At 40.4% G+C, this 27,487-nt stretch overlaps 1 protein-coding gene across 1 annotated transcript in view; it reads left to right on the top strand.

Annotated features, from left to right (window-relative positions):
- Window positions 1-27,487, top strand: part of TRPC7 (transient receptor potential cation channel subfamily C member 7) — an 81,365-nt gene that overhangs the window by 6,648 nt on the left and 47,230 nt on the right. Inside the window, exons 2-3 of the mRNA XM_040604770.1 lie at window positions 1,731-2,508; window positions 24,950-25,132. Coding sequence (XP_040460704.1) covers window positions 1,731-2,508; window positions 24,950-25,132 — 961 coding nt within the window. The remainder of the gene's footprint in view (window positions 1-1,730; window positions 2,509-24,949; window positions 25,133-27,487) is intronic.

Genomic DNA, 27,487 nt, shown 5'->3' with positions numbered 1-27,487 from the left:
AAAATTTGTTTGAAACTCTCCAGTATTAGCTTTCTATTCTAGATCAGTAAAAAAGTGATGAATTAAGATGATAGCTGCACATGTATATGTTAGTTGCATAGGAACAGCTACCTTGAGAATTTCTGTGTCCTGGTATTTTAGGTATTTGGGGATTCTGATGCCTTTTGTTTTCCCGGGCTTTTACTTAATTCCATTACTATGTTATTACATACGTTATTTCACTACGTATTACTGAAGGCAATATATCTACTCTACTCTGTTTCCTGGCACCTTTCCCTTTCGTCATTCATGACAGCACTTCCAAACTCCAGTAGTATTTTTCAGAGCACCACATGAACTTTTCATTGACTGAAGGTCAAATCTGCGTTGAGGAACAGATGGAGTGTGGAAGGAAGAACCTTCGCCACCCACTGAGCATTAACACCTGCTTATTTGTTACATCTGCCCACTGCAGCTTAGAAGCTCCTGCAAATTTTATCCAAATGATTTAGGACTTGCTATGGGACTGAGTGCAAATGCTTTTTGTGGAAGCAGTGTTGTTTATACCTTTTTACTCAGGCTGCACATTCTGTAGGCTTAGGATGGAAATTAACACCGCATGCTTAGACTCTAAAAGAGGGACTATGATTTTGTTAAGATGCTACTGCAATGAAATTAAAAAACTATGAGATGGCACTGAATGCAAAGTGTGAGCATTTTAAAACCACAGATAGATTTAGGATTTTAGTTAAATTCATACAACGGTATGTTTACTCCCCTTTGAGCCCATTTGCATGTGGCATAGTTTTCGTCAGGGGTTCCAGAGAAGGTAGAATAAGAACAGTTTGTGTCCATCCCACCAACTGCAAGTGAAGGCATTTCAGCCACATAATCAGTGGGGAAACTCATGACCATTTTTGATCTGCCCTCTGTTTGTGGTCAGATAACTGTGTTCTCTTCTTTCTGCAGTGGCACTCTGAAAGATGCTTACTGGGGAGTGATGTGACACCAAATCAGGAGTTATTCCTGTTTTTCAAGACTGGCCCCAGGATTTGGGTACTTGTATTTAGAGTAGCTGCAAACTATATTTCAGTGAAAAAATTCAGATGGTTATTCATTAAACGGCTCTAGATCAGGAAACAGAAAAATGGTATTATGTAGCATGAAAAAAGCAGTGAATTAATAGGTGGTTTACTTGTACCAGCTGAATCTTAATAGAACATGCAACATCTCTACCCTTGTTACTGTGTGTTCAAAATTAGAGGCATGATTTTTAACTTTATGGAACATAGCTTGTTGGCCTGATCCAAGGTCTTGGATTGACATAGTCCTGCTAACTTTCTTTAGGGCTCATGTCCTCAAGGATAAAATTCAAAAAGAGTATGTCAGAAAAAGATTATGGTGTAGATATCACTCCTAAATACTGTGTAATAAAGTTCTAAACAATAAAATGAAAACCAATATGTTCATACTATCTTTTTTTCTTTTTTTTTTTTCTATTTCTCAAGTTAACGTGCTGTGTATCCTTGTTGATATCCCGAAGGGTGTACAAGTCGGAAGAAAACTTGTCTGTTGTTCATAAAGCTAATCTTCTTTATTCCACATGTATCTTAAATGATTTGAAACAACTGGCCTAGATCATAAAGCTAGCGAGATCTGATCATAATGAGATATTTTTATCCTTATTTCAGGTTATGTGAGACCATGACTCTCTGAGAATATAACCAACCTTCCTTTCTGGTATTCTGCAGGTTGAGAAACAGCAATTATAAAAACATGCATCGAAGGCACACAACCCTTCGGGAGAAGGGCCGGAGGCAGGCCATCCGGGGCCCAGCCTACATGTTCAATGAGAAAGGCACCAGCCTGACTGCAGAAGAGGAACGTTTTCTCGATTCTGCAGAATATGGCAACATTCCTGTTGTGCGAAAAATGCTGGAGGAATCCAAAACCTTGAACTTCAATTGTGTTGATTATATGGGACAAAACGCTCTTCAGTTAGCTGTAGGGAATGAGCACCTGGAAGTGACAGAGCTCCTCCTCAAAAAGGAGAATCTCGCTCGAGTTGGAGATGCGCTTTTGTTAGCCATCAGTAAAGGATATGTGCGCATTGTGGAAGCAATATTGAACCACCCAGCCTTTGCACAAGGACAGCGTCTCACACTCAGCCCCCTTGAGCAGGAACTGAGAGATGATGATTTTTATGCTTATGATGAAGATGGAACTCGGTTCTCCCATGACATTACCCCTATCATACTTGCTGCCCACTGCCAGGAGTATGAAATTGTTCACATCTTGCTTCTAAAAGGCGCGCGGATTGAAAGGCCACATGACTATTTTTGCAAGTGCAATGAATGTATTGAGAAACAGAGGAAAGATTCCTTTAGTCACTCTCGATCGAGAATGAATGCCTACAAAGGATTAGCCAGTGCTGCTTATTTGTCTCTTTCCAGTGAAGACCCTGTCCTTACTGCTTTAGAGCTAAGCAATGAATTGGCCAGACTAGCGAACATTGAAACTGAATTTAAGGTAATTCACCACAGTGCCTTTTTCCTTGGGCTGAATGTGTTCAGGGTGCTGTATGCTTTATATGGTTGATCAAGTCTTGGTTTTCCATTGGAGGGGGTGGGGGAGGAAACAGAAGCTGCAGAAACTGCCAGGTGTGTTAACTACACATAGATTTAGATCCCTGTGCATCCCCCAGTTAATAAATACATGGAACTGAACATTGCATATTATAGCAGAGACATCCTTACCTGGAGTTCTTACGTTGCACACTGTGATTGCTTAGACTCTTTAGTTTGCAGCAGGAATAAAAATTAGATTATTACAAAGATGGAGACTCATTTTTTGTAAGAAAGGTAAGTCTTTTTAATTGAGCAATCTATTTAGAGGCAGAGTTCTAGAGGTTGGTTTAATGGCTTAAGAATCCAGTACACCTAGTTCTGTTTCAATGATAAAGGGTATAAACTAAGCAATTTTGGTTCCGTGTAAAATAATTTAAATTGCATTTCATCTTAATGGTTTGGTAGTGCATCTTTATATGATGGATTTCATGAGAAAGGAGGAGAGAAATGATCAAGAGATTGTTATAAAATTTATCATCATGCAAACATAACAGTGGGACTTGCAGAACATTCTTACAAGTTATTCAAGATTGCCATTATCATAATGAGTTTGTAAATGCCCAATGCCATTTGCATTATTTCTCTAAGTAATTTCCATGACATAAATAGCAATGTCTCCCTTTCTAAAATAAATTAGTCATGAAAAAAATAATTTTCAGTGGCTCAGTCATCAACATAAGACTGTTTTCTGACTTACCACTATTGTGCAGCTATGATCAGTGACACTGGGGTAATAAAATCTATGTTGTGAGTGAACTGGAGTAGGATGCTTGCCAGGAAGCCGTTACTTTTGATTTAGAAAACTATTCAAGACTTAAAGCATCGATTTCCAGATTTGTAGTTATGGGCTGCAAAGGACCAGGGCAGTGATTGTCCCCCCTGTGCTGGGCACTGGTGTGGCCACACCACGACCCCTGGGGTCAGTGTTGGGCCCCTCACTCCCAGAGGGACGCTGAGGGGCTGGAGCGTGTCCAGGGACGGGCAGGGGAAGGGGCTGGGGCACCAGCCTGATGGGGGGCGGTGGGGGGAGCTGGGGGTGCTCAGCCTGCAGAAAAGGAGGCTCAGGGGGGACCTTCTCGCTCCCCACAGCTGCCTGACAGGGGGGTGTAGGCAGGGGGGGGGCGGTCCCTTCTCCCAGGTGACAAGTGACAGGACAAGAGGAAACAACCTCAAGTTGTGCGGGGAGGTTTAGGTTGGAGATTAGGAAAAATTTCTTCATGGAAAGGGTGGTCGAGCACTGGAACAGGCTGCCCAGGGAGGTGGCGGAGTCACCAGCCCTGGGGGTATTTACAAGATGTGTAGATGTGGTACTCAGGGACATGGTTTAGTGATGCACTTGGCAGTGCTGGGTTAACAGTCAGACTTGATGATCTGAAAGGTCTTTTCCAACCTAAACGATTCTATGCTCTTCAGTTTAAAAGTGAGAAGAAAGCATGTTCTTAGGCTGTTACTTTTGAAACTCTGTAGTAAGTCTCTAACAGGAAAAAGTACCCGAATCACTGAGCATTTTTGGCAATAGAATTAGGGCAAAATCCTGCAAACTCTTTTACACATGTGAATCAGATTTGCAAGGACACAGTAATTTAAAAGGGATTTTTTACTTGCATCACATTCAGCCCTAGTGAAGTAACCTCACTGGGTTCTGTGAATCTGGCTGCTTGAATGAGAGTTACTCCAGCGTGAAAGCACGGTGGGCTCACACCCACAGTTAACAAGATTCATATCTCATTAATGTTCCAGCTTCTTTCCAGTAGAAAAAGATATATTGTGTGGAGTATAGACAGCCCCAGTATTACATACCTGTCAGTTCTGATAAGTATCTTGCTGCAGAAAAGCAAATCCATTTCCACCAGAATCCCTCCTTTTGTTCGCAGAACTGCCAGCGTTGTCTAGACCGGCACTGGCAGGTACATGAATCCTCCAGGGGCAAAGAAGGAATCAAATGTTTAAATAGTCTCATGGCAGTAACATCTCTCCAGCACTGGCAAACTGATGCGAGTAAATCAATACTGGAAAAAACATTAGAAGCCCTTTGCCAAATTGCTGGATTTCCAGGAAGGCTTTCCGATTTTGTTGCCTTGTAGGAAGGTTCTGTGCAACATCTATGTAGGTTAGTGAAGTAACTCAGAAGTACCCATACCCCTAGTTTACTTCAAAGTTGTCACATTCCTTTAGTATTTTAATACTTCCAGAAATAAGGAACTTCTCAAGATTATAATGTATTCTCACTGTAGGCAAAAAATCAGGTGTATGCGTTTATGCAAAAGCATTTATTCTTATTAACATAGTAAGTGTGATGTGGAACAGGGTATTAATAAAACAGTAAGGTTTATTTTCACAGAATATGACATTTTGAGAATTCGTTTACAGAGAAGAACACAATTGCTGAAAATGTATTTAAGAAGCCCATAAATAATGAAAAAATTATGAAACCAGACAAGCTCCAGAGGACTTTTTTGTCCTTAAAATAACACTTTCCTAGAAATATAATTTTTTATTTCTAAAGTTCTGTAATTTAATTGGTGCTCAACAGATTTAGAAAATTATTGCTTGGGATTATTTCAGAACAGTTATTTATATGCAATCTTAGCAATACAGTTTTCAGGAGGTACAAAAAGTCCTTGAAACGGAAGGACATGAGTAAGATTTTAATAATGTGGGTGGACAAATAGTAATTAAGTAACTGAAGGAACTCCTAGCATGAGCTAATTAAAATATAGATGCAGTGCTTCTCACCTGCTGCTTGCCGCCCTAAATCTGTTATGCAATAGCACTAATCAGCACATCAGACTGAAGAGCCAGAACATGCACTGTGTTTTTAGAGAACATGAAATTTTTTAGGTGAGTTGTCTCTTTGAACAGATACAAAAGGTGAAACAAAACAGCCACCGGAACCACTTTAAAGGAGACAATTTGCATTAACTGCGGTTGGCCACGGTTTCAGAGAGACTCCAATGAAGATTACTAGGTGAAAATAATTTTATCCATTAGTTTTCACAGTGGCAGAAGCTGAGTAGATTGTTCTCACCCAAAGTTGCTAAAATTCAGTCATACACTGTCTTACAACTCGTTTTTGTGTAAGCATCACACATCGCAAGGTAGTATGAGAGTGTTATTAAGGTGACAATAGGGGTCTGGACATATGCTAGATCACACTGCTGGCCTTTCTGTTGACCAATCAATAGGTCTTTAAAGCAAGAGTAGATGTTCTGGCTATCAGTCTGGAGTGGATATACTGCCCTGTTGAGCTCCTTTCTTGATGTCTTGAATTTGGCTCCAAATCAAGGTCAAGACAGTCAGCTACTATATGGTTTCCCACATGCTGAAAAGAATAATAACAGTGGAGACTTGGAGCTGGAAGAAACAGGGAAGCTCACAGAGCCAGTCAATGCAATTGTCTTACTGGAGCAGATACTCTCCTGGAGTAAATCAGTGCATTTTCACTGAAGCTTAGATGAGGCCACAGAAAATAAGAATCTGTCCAGTATTTAAAACAAATGTAAAATTTGGATCAATGTTGCTGTTCCATTATTTCAAGCAAATGTCAGCTCTTGCAATGCTCATTGGGGAAGGCGGGGCTGGGGGGAGAAGTAATTTTGTTTTTCCCTTACATTTTCTAGTGTCAAAATTTGCAAAAAAGTTTTCATATTAATGGGAGAAAACAAATTGCTTTGAAACATGTAGTCCATGAGTCTAGAAATAAATAATCCCCCCTCTCCAAAATAAGATGAAGAATATTGAACGGGTTGTTCCTACCAAAAATACTAGCAATGTAATTGCATTAAATGTCCTGGCAGTTAGCCTAGAAATAGGGTGCGTAGGAAACCCCTCAGAGGTGGATTCTTGAAATTTCAGAAAAGAAAGAAGTAAATGTCAGAGTCACTGTGTATGTTTGCAGGTCTTTATGCAATAGTACCCTTCCATAGTAGAGGCAGCCCAAGTTGGAAACACAATCTGAATTCTGTACTTTGCCATTTTTGTATATCCCATTTGCAAGCTCAAAATTAAGTATTGGTTTCACATTCTCCTTATTCCCAGTTTTCATTTTGTGTTTACAAAGGAAAAATAAAATCAACATCTACTGGAGCAAGGGCAATACAGACTGGGGGCCTGATTTAGTCCACTGTATTGACATTGAAAAGAGAGAGGAGGAGAGAAGAGCCTTCCTCCCTGTGTGGACTAGAGGGTTCCTAGCAGTGGGAAACTGAGGGGTTTATTTAATTAAAAATTGAAAGTAAAATTAAAACATAAATATAGGACAAAGTTAATGTGCTTTGTAGTTTTCCATGAAAGGTGGAAAACAGCCAGTGATTAAAATATGAAGCTGTTTTGAGAGAGCAAACATAATGTCAGCCTCGCAGAGCTAGGATCCCTCTAGTCCACGTAAGGAGGAAGGCTCCCCTCTTTTTCACTCTCTTTTACTCAAATTGAAAAAAAACTGTGTACACTCCCATTTCTTTCAAAGTTGACAGACCCTGGGCCTGAGTCATAAAGCAAATAATCCTTCTCTCATCTACCAGTGCATTCTGTTTGTTTTGCCCATGTAAGTAAGCTTGAGGTCACTTCCAGTATGACTGACAGAGCCAGGATTTGTCCGTACGAACACATCATCACCCGTGAGCCAGGCTGCTGAGAACTGCTCTCCTCCTTGGTGCAGAGAAATCGATCTTCGCCGTGTCATCTTGGTGTAAAACCATATGCAGATGTCTTCACAGGTGCCAGCTGTCCACAGCTAGGCAACTAATTTCTAGGACTGGAATATTAAAAGCAGAGTCAACAGGAACATTTGTGTATGTTCATTGAACCCTTCAGGAGATTACATTTCTAGCGAACAGTCTGCAGGATTTGCAGCTGCCTTTAACAGCAGTGTTAGGCTCAATATTACTGTCTACATCCTAGAAACAGTGAGTGGAACACAGAACAGCTCTGTTTACTTTTTTAAAGCTATGACTGCACACTGCTGTGTCTGGTGAGATCCCACTCTACGCCCCGTCTACAGCCTTGCATGCTTTCAGATTAGACTACATGCTTGTGTACGGCAGGAAACATCCTTGTGGTGGTGACAATCAGCCAATTCATTCCATTTAGCAATCCAGACAAATTAAATTATAGAATCGCAAAGGGGGCTATGAAAAGATCTCACCAACCATAAGTGTTAAATAAGATCTCAGCTCCTGTTGATTAAAATGATACCGAAGGCATGGTGAAAACCACCACCTGGAAGACATATGGTGCGTGGTCTTTGTTTACCGATCCTACCAACATTGTCAGTTCATTTACTACAGTGTAGCTTGTTTCTAAATTATATGCCTCTTGCTGTCACTTTTCCTTTAACTGTTGTCCTTTCTCTAAAAAACGTTGGGATCAGAAAGCAGATCCTAGCTGTAAGCCTGCTCTGGTGTGCAATTGAGCATCGTGTCCAGCTCAGCTGGCTGGTGGACTGCAGCTGGCTGCGATGTAATTTGTGGAGAGTCAGGGCTTGTGCAGCGGCAAGTCAAGTGTGGAGATGCCTGCAGAGATGCGCCTGTTAGGAACTGCTTCTTGTTTTATTGGGGCTGCAGTAACGTTCAACAGCTGAGGCCCAAATCCCTAAATTCACATGATGCTGGAAGATGGCAAAACAACCCTGGAGACTCAGTGACTTGTATCAGTTAGGGATCATCTGGCTTTCCTGCAGCACAGCTCTTGCTCCAGGATGTCAGCCCCACCTCTTTCCTACCTAAATAGAAATTGTTAACTTCACAGGGTGTGCTTCGCCTAAGCTTCTCAAGAGAAATGACCTTGCAAATTTTCTTAGTGTTTCTGACTTTATCTCTGCAAATAAGAAACTGGGAGCAGATCCTGCACTTTGAGGATGACACCGTACTGCTGTTGCAGAGTAGTAAGGACTGCCATGTCTGGTTATATCTTGCTGAGAAGCTGCAGCTTTTTTGAGACTTGTGGCTCTGCAACACTGAACACCTCCCAACCTCTTCATTTCTCAGGCCATCTGCGAATCGTGGGCATTGCTGGGGTTAAGTACCTCAGAGATTGTGAGTTGCTTCCTTTCACCTTTTTGATTGCTCAACTTGGTGAAATTTGACTTAATGAAAGTCCGTCTCTTCAAATGAAAAATAAATAGGGCGGGGTTATTCTAAAATTTGTAAGAAAATAAGGTGGGATGGTAATAAATATAGAGAAAAGAAGATAAAAAAAAATATCTGAAAGCCTAAGAAAAATTGGAAAAGCGATCTGACTGCAAAAGTTGAACTCTGGTGTGCGTCCCCACCCCCCCCGGAAGCATTGTAGCATGGAAAATACATACTGCATGGAGAGGGAAAAAATCATCATTAAGCTATTGCTTTCTGAAAGAAGTGATAAAAAAAATAGGAAGGAGCAGAAAATTTGGGGAAGCAGAATAGTTGGAAAGGGAAGTATTTTGTGAGAATGGAGGATAGCAGTGGACTTGGAAAAAGAAAAACTCATTAAACCCCTCAGGCTGTAAACCAGCAAGGCTGGCTTAGACACTCTGCTTCCTACCCAAACCAAACAAACTCTTAGAGTTGCGTGCTCTCAGGACTGACTGATTGGAGGCAGCCCCTGAAACTCATCTTTCATTTAAAGAGAAAAAAAAAGAGATTGTTGTGGGAACCTCCCTAAGTAGCCTCATTAACACTCTTGTAAATCAATCACTTCGTTTTTCGGCTCTGACCCACTCTTCCTGGAGTGATCCCTTCACAACCTCTGCCTCATACTCTCTGGCAGACTTCATGCTCCTGATATGTTTGGGAACACATTTTTTGACTCATATTTATTATTTCAGCAAGATGCTCTTCAAGGCTTTAGTGTTTTGTATCTGGCCTTTCTTTAAGCTTTCATTTAATTTTCTAGAATTTCTGTTCTTTTCTTTTTTATTTCCAGACAGGACTTGCATTTTTTTTAAAACCTGTCTTTTCACTTGTGCAACTTTTTTCCTGCTGTTTCACTTTGCTGGGTTTTAGGAAGGGAAGACAAAGGGAAGTTCAGAAACCTGGCCTGGTAGAGAGAATATATGCACTCCCTTTTTCTGCTGGTTTTATTTTCTCCTGCACAAGTATAATCAGTATTATGTAGTTCCTGTTTTGAAAATTAAGCATTGCCATTTTACACACTTTTGAGTATATGAACTGTCACTATTCCCAAGCAGCTGCCTCTCACACCAGGTCCTGCACACAGCTGTGGAGCAACTGCTGTTTCTCCTGCTGCAAGTTTTCTGACAACCACCCCAAAAAGCAGCTGCTCAGAAGTGCGAAGTGCCTGCTCCCATTGTACCTCTTTCCTCAGCTACCTCTTCTGCCTCTCATTGCTAAATTTCTAATTGAGAGAGCAGGTCACTAGGTTATCTGAATTTATTCCAAATTAATACCTGATGATACTGGACTTTGATTTGGCTGAGCCAGAGCATCTCTTTCAGACCCTTCTTGTGTTGCAATTAATGTTCTAATTAGCTCATTCCCTGCTTCTCCTGTTGGCTTTATGTTACTTCAGTACCATCAGCTTCTCTAAGGGAGATCTCTGCTGCCTTTGGAGCCATCATGATATTCAAAGTCAAAAAGGTGACTCGCTTTTTGATATTTTTTTTTTACCTAAATATGCATGATACCTGAGAAAGAACAGAAATGTATATATTGCTCCATACATTTGCACTGCTAGTGCACAGTCAAAAGAGTTGTGCGCTTCTGTTGAAGTGATGCAAACTGCTATTTCTAAAGACATGCTGGTAATCTATAATCTTTTTTAAAAGTTTTTCAGATATGAACTTTTCCAGGTCTTTAATAAGAACTTACTTTTGCATAGAAATGGGGTTAGGGATGAGGTCTGGTATTTTTTAGCTTTAAAAAGGAACAGTTTGTTCTTTTTCCCCTTCTCACTTAAAAGCCAATTTTCTCTACTGCCTTGAAAAAAATGTATGTTTAGAAGCTACAATTATTTTTTTTTCAATTTTCACTTGTGCATAGCAAATGCATAAGCTGATACAACCAATTACCCAACTCATAATACAGGAAAGAATCAAGTCCTAGTAATGCAGGAAAACAAATTACCTATTATCAAATTTTTAACTTATTGTTGGAACAAATGAGATATTAAAATAAGAGAGGAAATTAAAAATGATCATGGAAAGAACATGAGAGAAGGAGAATATATTTACGCTTTGCAGTGTAATTTGTGTTTGGCTCATGAGTGGGACTCGCTTTGTACATAAGGAACTCATTCTCCATGCTGTTCTTTTTCAGAGATAAATTCACTAATAACAGATGTCACATTGAGTTTGTCTTGAGAGGTAAATTAATTAATTGCAGATGTGTTTTGCATGGAAGTCTTGCAGAGACTGTGGAAAATGGATGTAGAGAACCCTTCTGACCTTAAAAAACCACCAAATTTGTGGCTCTTGTATTGTTCTCTTTAAATGTTTATAGATTAAGAAATATCCTCTATACTTTGAAAGCTGTTATTGTAAGTGCTCTTTCTATGTTCTGTGATTAAATAATTTTCTGCTTGGCACGTTGCCCAAGCAAAATGGTTTTAAAATGTTGCATGAGAAGAAAATCGCCAAAGCTCTTCAGAGTGGTTTAGAACCGATGCCAAAGCTGTGGTGCCTGGAGCTGTCTTGAAAAAAAGATGTTTGTATCTGCAAATGTGAAGGTATGTCAGCATCTGTCTGTGTCTATTCACAGTAAAATGGAGTAGTAGATGCTGTGATTCATAGTGAAGGGTATAAGTCAGCCATCTACAACCCACGCCTGATCCTGGAAAAAATAAGGCCATTATTCATGGAAGTTGTAACTCTAGCGACAGTACTAGCCACTGAGCGGCCACCTAAAATGGGATCCTGGTCACTGCCTACAAGGTTATTTAGCCTACTTTAGGGATGATTGAGTGTTGTTACTGATAAAATCTCCCAGCTAAAGTTTTTTTTTAAAAAAAAAAAAAAAAAGAAAAAGAAAAGGTCTTTAAAAGTTGACAAAATACTTTCTGGGAAAAAACATTCTCCTCACAGAGGAGCAAGCCCATGTCTCTCTCTTGAAAGAGTGAAGGAGGGAAAAAAGACCCTTTCAACACATCAAATCAGAGACAATGCACCAGTGTAAGAAAATTTAATATTTTAATTAATGCCTTAAGGGTTTTGCTCCCTTCAAAAAATTGTTCAGAGGAAACTTCTGGCATTTGGAGATGGCAGGGCAGAAGGAACCCTGGAAATATTTGAATCTCCCAGAGAGTACAGCTGGGATACTTTTGTTTCCTGTGGTGCTACTGCGAGTGAGATGCTTGGCAGTGCCCGTCTGCACACCATCAGTGCAATGCTTATTACCCTTTACAGCTCCTTGGGAACCAATTTCTAGTCCTACTCGATTAAGGATGAGCAGCAGTGCGACTGCGGCACTTAAAGCTCACTGCTTCCAGTCTGATTGCACATAACAGCCCTAACACTAGAGCAGGGTACCAGTTTAGGTGAGCAACAGACATGATCATAAAAACACTAAAATAACCTGGAGTCCTCTTATGAGCATTGATAGGAAACAATAGGTGGGTTCACCAGCTGGGTGGGAAGGGGAGCGCAATGGAAATGGTTCACAGGCGAAGCAGCACAGCAGCTGCCTTGCCACTGTCAAGCCTCTCAGAAGCATTTTCAGGTAGATGAATTCTAAGCCAAACAATAGGACATTTTAGCCAGGTAGAGAGATAAGCGCAAAATCTGGAATCTGTTCAAAGTGAGACTATTTCAGTTGCTTTAAGGTCATTTTGCTCCTGGGATGTCAGTGTTTCCTTTCAAATAAGCAACTCATCCTGCACCAAGAGTGCACTTCTGTCAAGCTGAAAAATCCCTATTAATGAGCACGTTTTTAAGGGACCTTGAGAGCAGGAGTTGGTGAGGATGCTGTGCAGTTAACTCCCTTATGCATAAAATAATCCTGGGATGAATCTGTAGCGAAAGAAGGGAAATTCCAGTAAAATTCCTGGAATATTCCTCCTGCCAGAAACATCTGATATTAAATTTCTGAATGTGAAGCTTTGATGTTCCAGTAAATGGGTTACACTGGATCTGTCAATGTGCCTTCTCTCTGCATAAATGCCTGGTGACTTTTCTCTTCTTCTTGTAGCCCTCCGTAGTAATTATATTAAGTCCAGATTTTTCATTCTTAAACCTTGGATATGAAGGAATTAAAAAATTAAATTTCATTATGTAAGGTGACTTTTATAAATCCTTCTGAACTGCCAAGGCTTAGTGGCAACTGATTTTGCTGAGCCATGATTTTCAGGAAATCTATTTGTGTGTGTGACGTCTTACATACAGTTACTCGGAGCATATGGAATATATTTAGAGGAAAGGTTTCTAGAGTGGAGAGATCTCCTCTTCATCCTTCTTGAACCTGAACTTTTGACAGTGAATACAAGGGAAGAGTCATTTACCTTTAATCCAGGCAATCTCTGAATATTTTGTAGTCAGGGTGAAGCCTGTAACATGTTAATCAGGAAGGTAAAGTGTTTTGACTAAGTAGAAGAAAAAAAACAACAGGCATTTTGAGATAATCTGTTGTGTGTAGAGGGGATTTGTATGAAGACAAGGTTAAATACGGGGTTATGTTAAGTTAAGGTTACCATGATTAAAAGCAAGTGAAATAAGGTTAAATTAAATTAAGATAGGGCCCATGGGTGTTGTGGAGTCATACACACCATATAGCAAAGGGCGGTGAGTAGCTGGTGTGAAGATTTAAGTGGCATTTAACTGGCTTTTGGGAGCTCTTTTAGTGATAGTGAAGCTGTGGTACCAGTTCCTCACACTGTTTCTGCTTTGCAGAGACAAGGAGGTAAGAAAATTGTTTGGTTTTAGAGACGACTTTTAGTGATGAAGATGATCTGCCTGCATTGTGTTAGACTTTGGTGTGCAAGCACAACTCTGCAACTGCTTTTTGAGTACAGGTGCTTAGAAGGCTGTGTCTGGCAGAGACAATGACAGTCACAAACCCAGCAGACACGCAACAAATAGTTCAGAAATACTTTCAGAATTTAATTATGCATAAAAACTTCAGCTCACCACAATGTTATTAGTTCCACATTTTGTATTTTATAGCAGCTTTAACATGGGAGGAAAGCCCCTATAGTTGGCAATATTATGGCTCATTTGACCATCATATCATCTTTGGATTTGTTGAAACTATTTCTCCTCACCCTTTGAAAGAAATTTGTACAGTGAAGCTGTTGGACTGATGGGTGGGTCTGATCCAAGGCTGACCACTGCTCATGGATTCCTGTCTTTATCCAAATGAGGAATAATGGATTGCATCTTGAATTAAGAGATCCATCACAGCAAACTAATCCATCCGGGCTGCACCCGGCCAGGCCCTCCTTGCTACTGGGGCAGGGGCACCTCGCGTTCCTCTGCCAGGTTTGCTGCCAGCTGCTGATGGCACTGTGAGCAATAGGGGGGATGATTTGGCCGGGTGCCTGCATTTAGTTTACAGTGACGGAGTGCTTTCTGCTCTTGCCTACCAAGTGTGCAAGACAGGATGAGTCCTGGTGTCCGCACCAGCGCAGCTACTCGTGGTAGTGCAGAGAGGGCTCCTGCCACCTGCCGCAGGCTGTTCGGAGGGGAAAGACACACTGGCCCTTTCCATCCCAGTCATTGGATCCTCTGCAACGAGTAGAGAGCTTGCCTGACTTTGAGCTTGCCCTTACAAACACACCTGCCGTTCATCTTAGAGTTTTCTCAGTGGACTTGATATAAAATTCCACAGTAACACCGTTACCCTTCCTCCTCTCCTCGGCAATGAATGGTACCAAGAAGAACCAAAGACAAAAATATTTTTCAGAAAGACAAAATCAAATTATTGGTGAGGAAAACAGATGGAAAATGATGCTATCACTATTGTAATATCAGCGCAATACAATATCGGTATGCTTTGGGTTTAATTAGTAACGCCAAATGCCCAAGCATTCGGCTAATACCAGTGTTGTTTTTTAGGGAATAGCTAGGAGCTGGGCAGTTTATTATGAGCAAAATGACTCGTTTCCAAAGACTGATGCTCATTATTCACATTGGGCCACGATATCTACTGGAACTACAAATGAGCATAATTAGGACTATTGCTCTGAATAGAATAACAATATTAGATCAGCAGATGGGAGAATGGAGTCTACCTGACTCCATCAAACTGTACATTTATCAAAGGCACTGTAGGGAATTAATATTGTATTAATGAATGTAAATGAAGTAACGCATTCTGAGGATCTCAAGTCCAACATTAAAGAGGATGCAGATGGGAAGTGATTTAGTTTATTCCCATTGTGTTCTTAATTGTTGTTATTGTAGATAATTATAATGAACTCATCCTCACTGCTTCTAGGCAGACTATCCACTGAATTGTGGATAAACAGGAATGGTATACAAACAATTTTACATTGCCACAAAATGGTGCTAGGTACTTTAGTGTCTATGTTTTTTTGGCATTTCCATGATCAAAAATGGCAATTTCCTGGAATATAATTTGTTGCAGGGAACTTTACACCAGTACAGTGTGGAAATTACTCATTGCCAAGTGTGTCATTTCATTGTTACTACCCAAGCCCAAGGATCTGGACTGATTTCAGAACAGAGAAAAATGTAATTATACCCTTTTTATATTCATATTTCTGCTTAAGAAAGTGCTGCAGCATCACTCCTAAGTCTGCTCTTCCTAGAAAGAGGATGATGTCCATATGGTCAGGAGTGCTCTGTGCCAGGACTCTGCAGCTGGGATCACATTTTCCTGAGGTGCTCAGTTTCTACTTAGGTGCTGTGGGCACCAGAACTTCATCCACTCTGACACTTGTGACTAGTTTTCCAAGGAGCAGATGGGGAACTGTGGTAGATGGTTGTTTGAGATCTGGAAGACATATGATTATTTTTAGCTATTGATGTCAGTAAGTTGCATCGTGGCTCTCAGTTAAACCAGCATTCACTTGCAAGCTGGATTTATAAGGAGTCATCTTCCTGATAAGCATGTGCAGTTTGTAGCCAAAATTCCCGTGAGAGATGGGACCCATAGCACCTCTGAACATATAAATGTGTTCTGTAAGTAAGCTGAAAGTGACAAATTTAGCTTGGCTTAGTGGATAAACGTAGCTGTGTTAAGCAAATAATTGCTTTATATTTAAAACCATTATTTTCTCCCTGTTTTCCCCATCTGGTTTTTAGGAAACATAGGGTTTTCAAGCAGCTGAGCTGAAAAAAGCCACACAGTTGAAGGAGAGCAGCTAATGCATTTAGCACAAGGAAACACTATTCAGTCTCAGATTGTATAGGAAATGTACACCTTCCCCAATGGAGCTCATAACAGACAGACCAGGAATATAATAAACATGGGGAAATGCCAGAGACAAAAAGTATGGATGGCATGTGAAATGAGGAGCTGGGCCCAGAGGTATCTTTTGTGCTTTGATACATCTGTGGCATGAGAGCTGCAGATTTTCTGCCTGTTGCCTTGTGTGTAAGTGCTCTGTTGAAAACAGAATAGGTGGCAAGAAAAAGAAACTAACCCCAGCACTGCATTGGACTTCTGCCCTTGTGAAATGCATCTGGGAGTAAAAGAAGAATTCTTTCTGCATAATGATAAAAGCAAGGTTGAGATAAAAGTTTCTCTAATGCAAAGGGCGTTTGTATTTTTAATAATAAGAAAATCCATTTCTCAGTGTCACGTTGCCACATGGAGTAAGCAAATATTTGAAAATAATGCAGCAGGATTTGGAGTCTTGCACTGCATCATCATAAGCTTGATTTTGCTGCTCACATTAACAAATCCTAAAGTCTTCTTCACCAAGAGAATTAGCAAAATATTACTTTGAAATGTGTGGTTTGTATTTAATAAAGAGAAGCTGTTGATAGGACACAGGGAGACAGATGCTTTCCTTCCCTGAACATGTGTATTCCCTGCATTTTGCATGCCAAAGCATTTAGTTAATACCTTTGTATAGCCTGTCCTGTCCATGTGACATCCAGGGACTCAACAGCTCTTCTGAAAACAGGTGTTTCAGCATAAACATTCAAACGAGCCTGTGAAAATCTGAAAGAAGGTAAAACCCCACCTTTTAATCAGTTGAAGAATCAAAAGCGTGTGGCTTATTTGTGACATGGGTTTGAAAACCAACTGAGACAATATGAAAGAGAAGTGCATCAAGCATCAAATGCCATCTTATGCTGAAAAGCTGCTATGCCAACCTTGAGATTTGAAATACTGTAACTTAAAAAAATTATTAACTAATACAATTTCTGTTGAAGTATATTTAAGTATCTTCAGAGAGTTGGAACAGAATGTTAGCTCTGCACTGAATAACACTGGTTTCTGCACATACACATGCCACCGAGATGCTCTGTAATGGTACTTGTCAGGAAGAAGGTGACATTGTGGGAAAGGAGTACAGGAGATGGTGGTTTTCTTTTGACAGCTTCTTAGATGCATATTTTAAAAAGGATTGTACTCTGTTCAGGGAGAGAACTTCAAATAAGTCAAGTGATCCACTAATTTTGGTGCAGAAAGAGTTCACATGTAGAGGAAAGTTATTTTACGTTTCAAATAGAAAAAGATCTATATAAGTAATAAAAAAGTTGTGAGTGGACTGATTCAGAATTTTGTTGTACTGGGGAATCTAAAACCTGGCTAAAGAGTCAGGAATTGTGTTCAGTCTCAGTCCTTGGCTTTCTCTTGGGATTATATGAATGGATTCTTGACTTATTCCCCAAATAATTATTCCCCAAATAATCCATCCATTAATTTTAGATTAAAAAAGAAAAAAAACCCCAGCATTATAAATAATTGTTTCAAGGGAATATCAATGTGAAGTATTTTGCATTTTCCAATGTTTTTTATTGATGGAAAGAGCTTGCAAAATTTATTCATTGGTTTTGGTCCCACAGAAGCTGTGTTTGTCACAAAAACTAACGATTTCCCAGAAGCGATTATGTACGGTTTGTAGATACATTACAGTTTTTAGATACATAACAGTTAGAGCACAAAAGAGTAGAAACAAAGAGGGTGGTGCAAACCTATCCCTTCTGCTGCTTTTGACAGTTCCTGCTTCAAAGTTCTTGGAACGTGATTGTTGAAGGTTATACCTATGCCTGGATCTGTGAAGGATGTTGTAAAAGTACAGTAACAAATTTAAAGGGATTTTCTAACTCCATCACAGAAATCATTAACACCATCTTGGTTAGCTTCTGTAAGGATATGATATATCTACTCGTCAATAGGTATAAGGTCAAATCCAAAGGCAGTGTTTTGATTGGTTTCTTCCTCCTCTATCCCCTTGTTGAAGGAATATGCTGTTTCAGAGATCAGCTTCTGCAGTGCATATGGAAAGATGAATTGCAGCTAAAAAGCCTAACTTATTAAAGAAAAAAAAAAGAGGCACCAAAAAAAAAAAATTCTGTTAATCAGTCAATGCAACCACCAATGAAATCCTTGTAATGATGGAAGGGATGCTACTTTCATGGCTTATTGGAAGTCACACAATTTTCGGTCCTTAGTCAAAGCACACTATTGTTTTCTGGACTTCTTCAGCCGAAAATAATGTCAACACGAACAGCACTGTCTGTTTTATCCTTGGGCTTTTTTTTGGACACATCTCTTGGTGTCTCCTGACACTCCCTCACCAGATTTACCCCCACCCCCACCCCCCCTATGCCTGGAGCCACTGCCCCTCTGCTCCACCGCGCTGCAGCCTGGCATCCTTCGGAGAGCAAACCGTTGCCATGTTTATCTTGGCTCCATTTGGAACGGTACAAATTACTTGGAAAGCACCAGAGAAGACACACTTCTGAAATATCAAACTCTTGTATCTGAACAGATTGCTTATTATATTATGCTCACTGGAGGTGAAAAAGTCAAAGTCTGGATCACTGAAAAAATGAACCAGTGGCATCTGTTGCTACCTCCAGCCGCACTGAGCAACACACACCTGAGTAATGAAATGTTTTAAATGAGCACTGGGCTGTATTTTCAGAGACATGCCCACTGAATATGACATGGTACGCCCAAAGCTGCAAAAAATCGCTGATGTGCTGCCACTTAAGAAGCAAAAGAACATAAACCCAACTTGATGTTGCGCTTTCTGGAAAATTAACTGTGCAGCCTTGGCGCAGTTTATGCGTGTAGGCATTTAGCCTGGAAACAATAGAAATGCACTCAGCTGTATTTGAACCTGCCAGCAGTTATGTGCACAGTCAACAGAGCTCTTAGGAAGCGGTGCTCAGCACACTTCAGAAGATAATGGCTCCATGAGCAGGATCAGTGCAGGGTCCTTTCCTTGCACCTCCTCTCATCACCTTCCCTCCCACTGGCCTTGTGCATTTTTTCATTCCTAAACATATGGCCAGTCCCAGGCAGTGTAAATACCCAGAAGGAAATTTGTCCAACAGCTTCTAAACTGGCTTGTGCATATTTCATGTGATATCTAATTGGTAAATATTTATAAGCATTTTGAATACTTGACATGATGGTTTATTTAAAGATCTCATTTCAAATCTAGTATGTAATATTACTGGCTTTCTGTCCCCCTCCTTTGACTCACCTTTGTGTTCTTTCTCCAAACATTTTTATTTGGGGGAGTTTTCTGTTTATGTTTACAGAATTACTTCTCCATATTTTTTTCTGCTGCTGCTTCTCAAAATGCTAATCTAAGCAATGCAGTATTTCCCTCTGTGATATATATGTATATGTGATGTAGATTAAATATAAAGAGCCAAGAGCTTCAAGGAAACATAAAGGGAGGCTCTGTGCAATGTGTCTACAGCTTTCATTTGCACAGCAAATTTAATGCTACCCAGAAATAACAGATTTACTGCCGAGTACACAGCTCCTGCGCTGCTCACAGACAGGAGGTTGGATTCAGCAGGTTTGTGTCACGCGGTCAATCTGTGAACACACTGAGAGCACACAGGGGCTTCTGGTGCTCCAGTCACAGATGCTGGATGTTTGTGTCAATTAGTTCCAGAAGTCTTGAATTTGTGTGGAAGCCCCCAGATTCTGGTGGAATAGATTTATGAGACAATATACTATGGACAGTGCCCTTGAGAAACAGTAGCTTACATATATAGATATATAGCCATCATCCTGCATCTGTTCCTCTTTTCCTCCTTTTACTGGGGGTGTGTGTTGTGTGTGTACAGATAAGCAGCGTTAAGTTGCTTTTTTTCTAGAAAAAAGGTCTATAGATTAAATCATTCTGAGCCAGATATGTGGTTCTTTATTCAAAGAGAAACTCATCTGTGATACTAAGGTTATTAATCAGAAGTCTGACCCTGAAGCTTTAGTATAGGCTAGCAGAACAATTAGGCATATGCAGGATAGCAGTAAAAACTGGATCTTAGAATTATCCCTGTTAGAATATCTGATGATGGGTTGTGGTTCCCACCCTGTTCTTTACACATGTTACTGGGAAGCAACTGTTAGAGTGAATTTAATTAAATGTCCTAGATGCTGACACAGGGAGTGATTTTTCACAAACAGTGCACTTGTACAAGTCATTCCGTATTTGCATGTCATGCACTCTCCTGTGAGTCTGTGGCCCCATTTCCAGTAACAACTGTGCAGTGAATAATCTACAATGATTACAACCAAAAAACTGCAGGTTGATTGACAAACTCATCCCACTTTGAAATTCCTGATGCCTGAAAGATTGCTTCAGTGCACTGAAACACGTTTGCCAGCATTTCATTGACATCAACAGGACTTAAACCCAAGTGTGTTGGTGAATCTGAGACTGGGAAGGTAGTTTGGAATTGCACATAAAGTTGTTTGACCTTCTTAGTTTCTGACCCCTTGGTCCCACTCCGGTTTCTGGTGAAATCTCACCTGCACTGAGGGGGTTCAACAAATCTCAAATCTTCTCATAATATATTGCAGCATCGACACCAGACTTCTCCATGTGCCATCCAAACTGCACCTGCAGTGCTGGCCTTGCAGAGGTAGGCTCCCATCGGTGACGTTCCTTTTCAGCCTTGACTGTGATTGCTTTTCAAATAGGATTTTTTTCATTAACTATCCAAGGTGGGTTGCCAGTCTTACTTTTTTCTCATTTCACTTAACTTTTTTACTCAGGCTGCATCCCCCTGACCTGAAACAGCTCTTTTCTGAAGAAATCTGGGTGGTTTTGAACAGATGTGGAGACATGACAGAGTTCATTTAGAACATAATCAACAGATAATAATAGGGTACTCAGAGAAATTGCAGTGAATGACAAGTACCATCAGCCTTTTCAAAACAGCAAAATTAGACATTTTTAACTCCACATGCACAACACTGTTAGAAGCAGGAAATGACTAATTTGGAATGCTTTTATTATGTTCTAGTTTTTTAAAAATGATATTGTAATGTTCTCAAGCATTATTCTGATCCTTCTCTGCTGTCTTTATAGGAAATAAAACACTGCTTCATGTGTTATTTGAAGCAGACTGGCTCTCTCGTGCATTTAGTTGTATCCTTCATCTTCCTCCCTGAGGCTTGACAGTGCTCAGCTTGTCAAGATGAGGCCCCAGCATCCCTCATGTATGATTTGCGGTTTTCATTACTGCAAAGATCCATCTGTTTTATGAACCTCATAATCCTCAGACTTCTGTAACGGAGTAACTAATCGGAGCACTCAGGAGGGTTTGGGTTATTTTCATTGCCAGTGTCTGTTTCCGCAATGCTGCTGGGAGGACTGAGCTGGATTTCATGTCTCCAACCAGGAGCTGCCTGTTGCAGTGGGAGAGAGGACCCCCACTTGCAGCCTGGCCAGGTTTGCGACCGTGATAACTGCCCCCAGAAACACATTTGGACCAGGAGGGCCATGAAGTGCATGGTTTAGGGGTCAAGCCCAGCTGGCAGAGGCAGTGGTGAAGTGGGGACTGGCCCTTTGCACCCCAAGACCCACTGGCTGTCTGCCCCTCTGTCTGCTGGCAGTCACCAGAAGTCCTCAGGACTCGGATCTTCACAAACCTTGGTGTAACAAAAGTAACTGGAAATGTGTCCTGCTTCTCCTTCACCTCCTCCTCCTGACTCTTCCTCCCCTCGCTAACCCTTGCCCTGGGGCTGCAGCCTTCTGTCCTACACAAAAGCAAGCCCCAGCACCACCACAGCACTCCTTTGTGCAGGGTGTGCAGGATCTCAGAAGCTTCCAAATGTGTGAAATACAGGCAATTTATACAGCACTGGCACATGCACCAACATAGCTTGCATGCTGCTTGGAAATCTTCTTGGAATCCTTGATTTTTTTACTGTGCCTCATGACTTGCAATTCCGTATTTTATATGCAGGTAGGTAATTTCTGCTTGTGTCATCAAAGCTACATTATGCAAGCCAGGGTCAGGAGAAGCTTGGCTGTCAGTCTCCTACTAATCTCAGTTTTTAGTAAAGATGAAGCCAATAAACTGTGCTTGCAAAGGGAAAGACACTGGCATGAGAGTCACTGAGTGGCTGTGTTCTCACTGTCAGACTGAACAGGACTTTCTGTGCTGACTGTGAGCGTTAAGGAAGCCAGAACAAAGAAAGATGATAAATGCTTTTGTAAAAGGGATCGTCAGAAAAACACAGCAGGTTCCGTGATCATTGAGGCTTGTCTTAAAACATGAACAAAGTCTCCTGAGAGCAGTAAGCTGCTCTCTTTCCTGGCAGCGGGTTGGCTGGAAGGTTTTATTTTATTTTATTTTATTTTTTTTATTATTTTATTTTACTTTATTTTATTTTTCTTCATACAGCCTGTATCCTGGGTAGGTTATGTTGCTGCTTGTCTCTACTTAAAAATTGGAGTAACTTAAAAATAGTTTTGAACAGAAAAATCATTCATAGTCTTTGCAAATGTATGGAACCAGTAAAAACATTAGGCTTGGAGATGTGAATAAAGTTGGGTCTTGATGGAGTTGCCAGCTGGGAGCCTGCCATTTACACTTGCTTTAGGAGCACTTTCCTAATTGCTAACTAAGCTGCTTTCCTTAAAGAAAGCAGAAAAGGAAAAATAATCTGAGCTAATACATACTAGTTGTTCAGATGATGTGGAAACAGTGATGGGAATTACCTAAAATGTGCTGGCTAAGAGATAACATTGTGAACTTTGCAAACAGTACATAGAGAATGGTACTAAAGTTTAGCAGAGTTCTCACCTTGTTTATTCTAACCTGCTGGGCTAATTAAGTGTCTCCATTACCTGGGGCAGCCAGGCATTCCATCCCCCACCTACATCTATTTTCAGATCTATCCATGTCTGCTGTCCTGTTACAATTCCTGTAGTTACTTCCAGGCTGATATTTTTGTTTGGGCATCTATTCTGCCAGTGAACAGACAAGCTTTCTATTTATTGAAATTCATTTTGGTATGGTGAAGATTAAAGCACGGAATTGATTAGAGTGCTTTGGATCCATAAAGTACAATCTGTCTTTCATTTACATTTCAGACCTTACTTCACCCCATACGTGATAACATTCGTTCTACAAACCCTATCACCACCAGATACTTAGGTACTACATTTAAATGTGAATGTACAATCATTTTCTGCCCGAACCTTGAGGACATATTAAATCTTAGTGAACTGAACTGGCACATTTCTAGAAGTCTTCCCCATTTCTGCAACGGGGCATGCACCTGCTTTACCAGAGATAAACCGCTGCTTGTTGTTGTATCTCCCTTTAACTAAGATTTGACGTTCTGGCTGATCTTCATTTATGAACACCCCAATAAGAACATGAGGTCTGATTACAGGACTCAAGAAGGAAAAGGGAAACCCAGATTCCGACCTTTTTGGTAGACAAGAGGATGTAAACATACAAGTTCCACCTTGCAGAAGGTATCATCACTAAAATACAGGCTGTTCTTCAGCTCTCCTCCTCTTCCCTTTCTCCTAAACCTCTATCAGAAATGGCATCTTCCCCTTTCTGCCAGAATTTTCTAATCCCAGCCCTCGAGGGCCTTCTGGTTCCCTGTGACAATTGAATTTTTCTGTCCTGAGTGAAATAGCTCTTCATAGCCTTCAGCACACAGGGCAGCACAGTAAGCAAAGCTGGGGGACACATACACATCACAAGCAAAGTCAAACTTATGGCAAAGCTATTAAACTAAACCTATAAAAAAAAAAAATCATTATCAAGGACATCTCAATTCTGAAGGGGAAAAACTGTCGTAAGAAATTTAGACACCTCTAATAACATCATATTTTTGACAGTGCTGTTCTGCCTAATTAATGAATGTTTGCACAGTGCTTTGAGATCTTTGCCTAACAAGGAAGGCTAATATGTTGCTATGTGTAAATGTTCGAATTAATAATCTAGAAAATACAGGCATATAAAGCCAGGTTACTCATATCATTTCATCAAAGCCAGGTTTAACGATCTTCTTTTTTTGGCTGCTGGCTTAATTAGATAAGCTGCTGAATTTAATTAACTCATCAAACCTAATTTGAAATGATCTCTCAAGTCACTAAGAGCTTGTCTTATGCTTATTATTTCTATTTGTTGCACCGAGTCTTTAATACCACCATTTTGTTAGGATATTAATGGTAGCCTTAATTGTGTTCTAATTTGCTGCATTTACTCAGATGGTGGCATTTTCCTCATTTTTTAAGTGTCAGCATGTGAAAATCAATCACAATTTAATTTAAGGCACTGACATGGCTCTTCTAGCCCTCTACCAAGTCAGCTACATACTATCTCTTTTCACGTAAGTGTAATTTGGGTTTGCAAGGTGAAATTATTTCCAGGAAATCCTGTTGAGTTCCTGAAGTCCTATTTCCTGGAGAAGTGTTAGGACAAAAATGATCTTCTGGATGCTTTTCCAAGGCTGGCTAACCAAATTGTTAGGTAACAAATTTGAAACTGAATATGGTATTGTAACTGTATAATTTATTTGAATACATCTGTGTGGGGTGCTGCAGCTTGTTGTACCAGTCCAAAACTTCTTGACAGTTATTAAAGAAAGAATCTAAACTGTAAAATTGCTGTAAATTCTGACCTGTTAGCAGGACTTTAGTTGGCTATCTTTTCACATTCCTAGAAGATATGCTACACAGAGAGATGAAATGATTGCTTGAAATCAAAATGTCTCTATAAATCATTTACTTGTTGTTCTGTAGAGCATGCTCTATTGCAATGCAAACTGTGCTGCTGAGAGAAACATTGCTAATTCAGTCTGGAGGAGTTGATGTGTATTTGTGAAAAGCTGGCTACACCGTAGGTGAAATCAAGTCTTTCTTACTATTCCAGACAGTAGTTTTGCAGGAGTAACCCTGCTGACAACTGCTCTCTCCCTTGCTTGCTTGCTTTGTTTGTTTGAGGCGTGCTTTCAAGTGCACAAGTAATTAACTCATTTTTCTCCGTTTTCCCTTAGAACGACTACAGGAAGCTATCTATGCAATGCAAGGACTTTGTCGTGGGGGTGCTGGACCTGTGCAGAGACACAGAAGAAGTAGAGGCTATTCTGAATGGAGATGTGAACATACAGTTGTGCCCTGAGCACCACCGGCCAAGTCTGAGCAGGATTAAACTTGCTATTAAATATGAGGTCAAGAAGGTAAGCTATTTCTTTGGGTGCCTGGGTAATGTCTCCACATCTAAGTTATGCTGCCTTGATGTCACCTGAAAAATAATATATGAAAGATAGTTTTCAGTGGAATCAGGACTATCCCTAGAATTTTTGTGGTTTATGGCTTGATTTGCATTTTCTCACATACTTTCGTATGGAGAAGGTTATTCGCAAAGGACATGCTGTAGCAGGTATGGCATTTATTTGAATGTGATAGACATGGATGTATAGCTGGTCTGAGGGACTGCCTATAGGGCACAGCGCTTCTTGTGCAGGTCGTGACTCTGAATCTCTGGAGACCTCAGCAGGGACGAAAAGTTGTTGCTATACCAAACCGAGGGTCTTCCTTCCCTCACTGTGACTTCCATGGTTGGAAGGGATGAACCTAGCCAGCAGCTCTGGCATCTTTGCCCACAAATTATAAGATCAGAGAACTTAGTCCAGATCCTCACCATTTCCAAACCATCTGCCTTTCCTTCAAACTAGATCTTCTGCTTTGACTCAGGCAGATGGACTCTGCAGCCTGATTGAAGTCAGCAGACCAAGTCTCCTTGTCTGCTCTCAATGCTCCCTGACATCTTAGCTCTGGTCCACATCCCCTGTTAGTTAATCTGCAAATGTTGCAACTATCAAAAATATTACCTTTTCTGTACTGTTCTAGAAAGAGTGCACACAAAAAGTAGCAATTTTGCCATAGTCAAGACTCTTTACTGCAGTGTGATGGAAAGTGGAATTTAAATTTTAAAAAAGTTTTGTAATTTTTACTCAGAATTATATCAAAACCTCAAAAATAAATTTCTGATTAACCTGGAATTTTGATTTTTTTGAAAGCATGTGAAAGTAACAAATATTGATAAAAAGTGACAGATTCCCAGCTTCCACTCTCCCAAAGCTCTGGCTCTGTATTCTAAGAGTTCAGATTTCCCCAAATGTACAAAACAGAAGGAAGACATATATTTTAAGGAAAAACATGAAAACTGAATGACTTTTAGAAGTATTTTAAACAAACATTCAGCTTTACGGAAGTATGTTGTGTGAATGGAAAATTTGATTCTGGCAAACCCTAGGCCTGGGTGGTCCCAATTAATTGCTGCTACAATATGCATTGATGGAAACTGGGCTCCTGCTATGCGACTCAAAGAGCTTTCCAAATTTTCCAGCTAACATCTGCTCTCTCTTTCCCCTCCCAAACCCACCACCTGCTTCAGTTTGCCTCTTGACTGTGCTGCTGTGCTGGATAGAGAAGGTCTTTTCCTGTTATGAAAGCCATTAATTAAAGAGAATCTTAAAACTCTTATTTGAAATGAATTGCTTTCATGCAGGAGCACATAGCATGGAGCTAAATATTTCCTCCTAGGATGTTGTGTCTATGTTATCGTTCCATCACCAAAACTGAGCATAACATCTCAGTTCACTCTTAGTGAGATGCCTTTCAAGAAGCTGGGTCCAGGTTAGTTGTTGAAGCTGTTGCTTTGGTAACAGGGAGCCAAACTCGCTTGCTTTCTGAAAATGAGCTAATCTAAGACACTGATAACACCTTATCAAGGACTAGCCCCAGTGACTTGTGATCTGAGACTTACCATGAAGTTGGTCAGAACCTTGAGCCTTTTCAAAGCACAGACTTCTGTGATATCTTGCTTGTATATTCTTCTAAATATTTGTGTCATCTTTTAGATACCAGGACCATTAGCCAGAGCTAAATTGCTGTTAGTTACTGTGCTGCTTTGAGCACACTCTTCCTAGCTTGGTTGGTTTCAGAGGAACGTTTTCTCTGATTCTTATGTTGTATATACACGCACCTTTTCATAGTGCATGAAATGACCTGAAGCATCTGCAGCAGGTGATGTACAGTTGGTCTTTTTCTGTATAAATATCTTCTTACGCTCAGGAAATCTGAGCATCCTTCCTGGATCACAGCAACTTGTTGCTGACCGGTAATAACTGTTACGCTAATTACAGAACACAAACATGAACGTTCGCCAGCCTCATGTTGACTCTCAGGTTAGCACTTCTCAGAATATCCTTTTCAGCAGGCAATATATGTCTGTGTGTAAGACGAGCATTTAACTGCTACTTCAAAAGTAAGATAGTTCCATTTGTGGGATGCAGAGACACATTCAGATAAATGGCTTTGGTTATTGGCAGTGACTTATGATAATAGACTGATATTTATCACACTTGCTGAACAAAGAGATTGTGTTACGGTAACACAGTAATGATTTCCTCAAGAGGCAATAGATTTCAGGTACAAGGTTTTTATCCAGATGAGAAATATTTAGGCTTATGCATACAAAGCCTGTGCTTTGAAATCTATTTTCATTTTAAGAAAGTCCTTTAATAGAG

This window comes from Falco naumanni, chromosome 8 (assembly GCF_017639655.2).
Source record: "Falco naumanni isolate bFalNau1 chromosome 8, bFalNau1.pat, whole genome shotgun sequence".
NCBI lineage: Eukaryota > Metazoa > Chordata > Aves > Falconiformes > Falconidae > Falco > Falco naumanni.
Note: the sequence above shows the minus strand (reverse complement) of the source record. Positions and strands in the feature narration are given on the sequence as shown.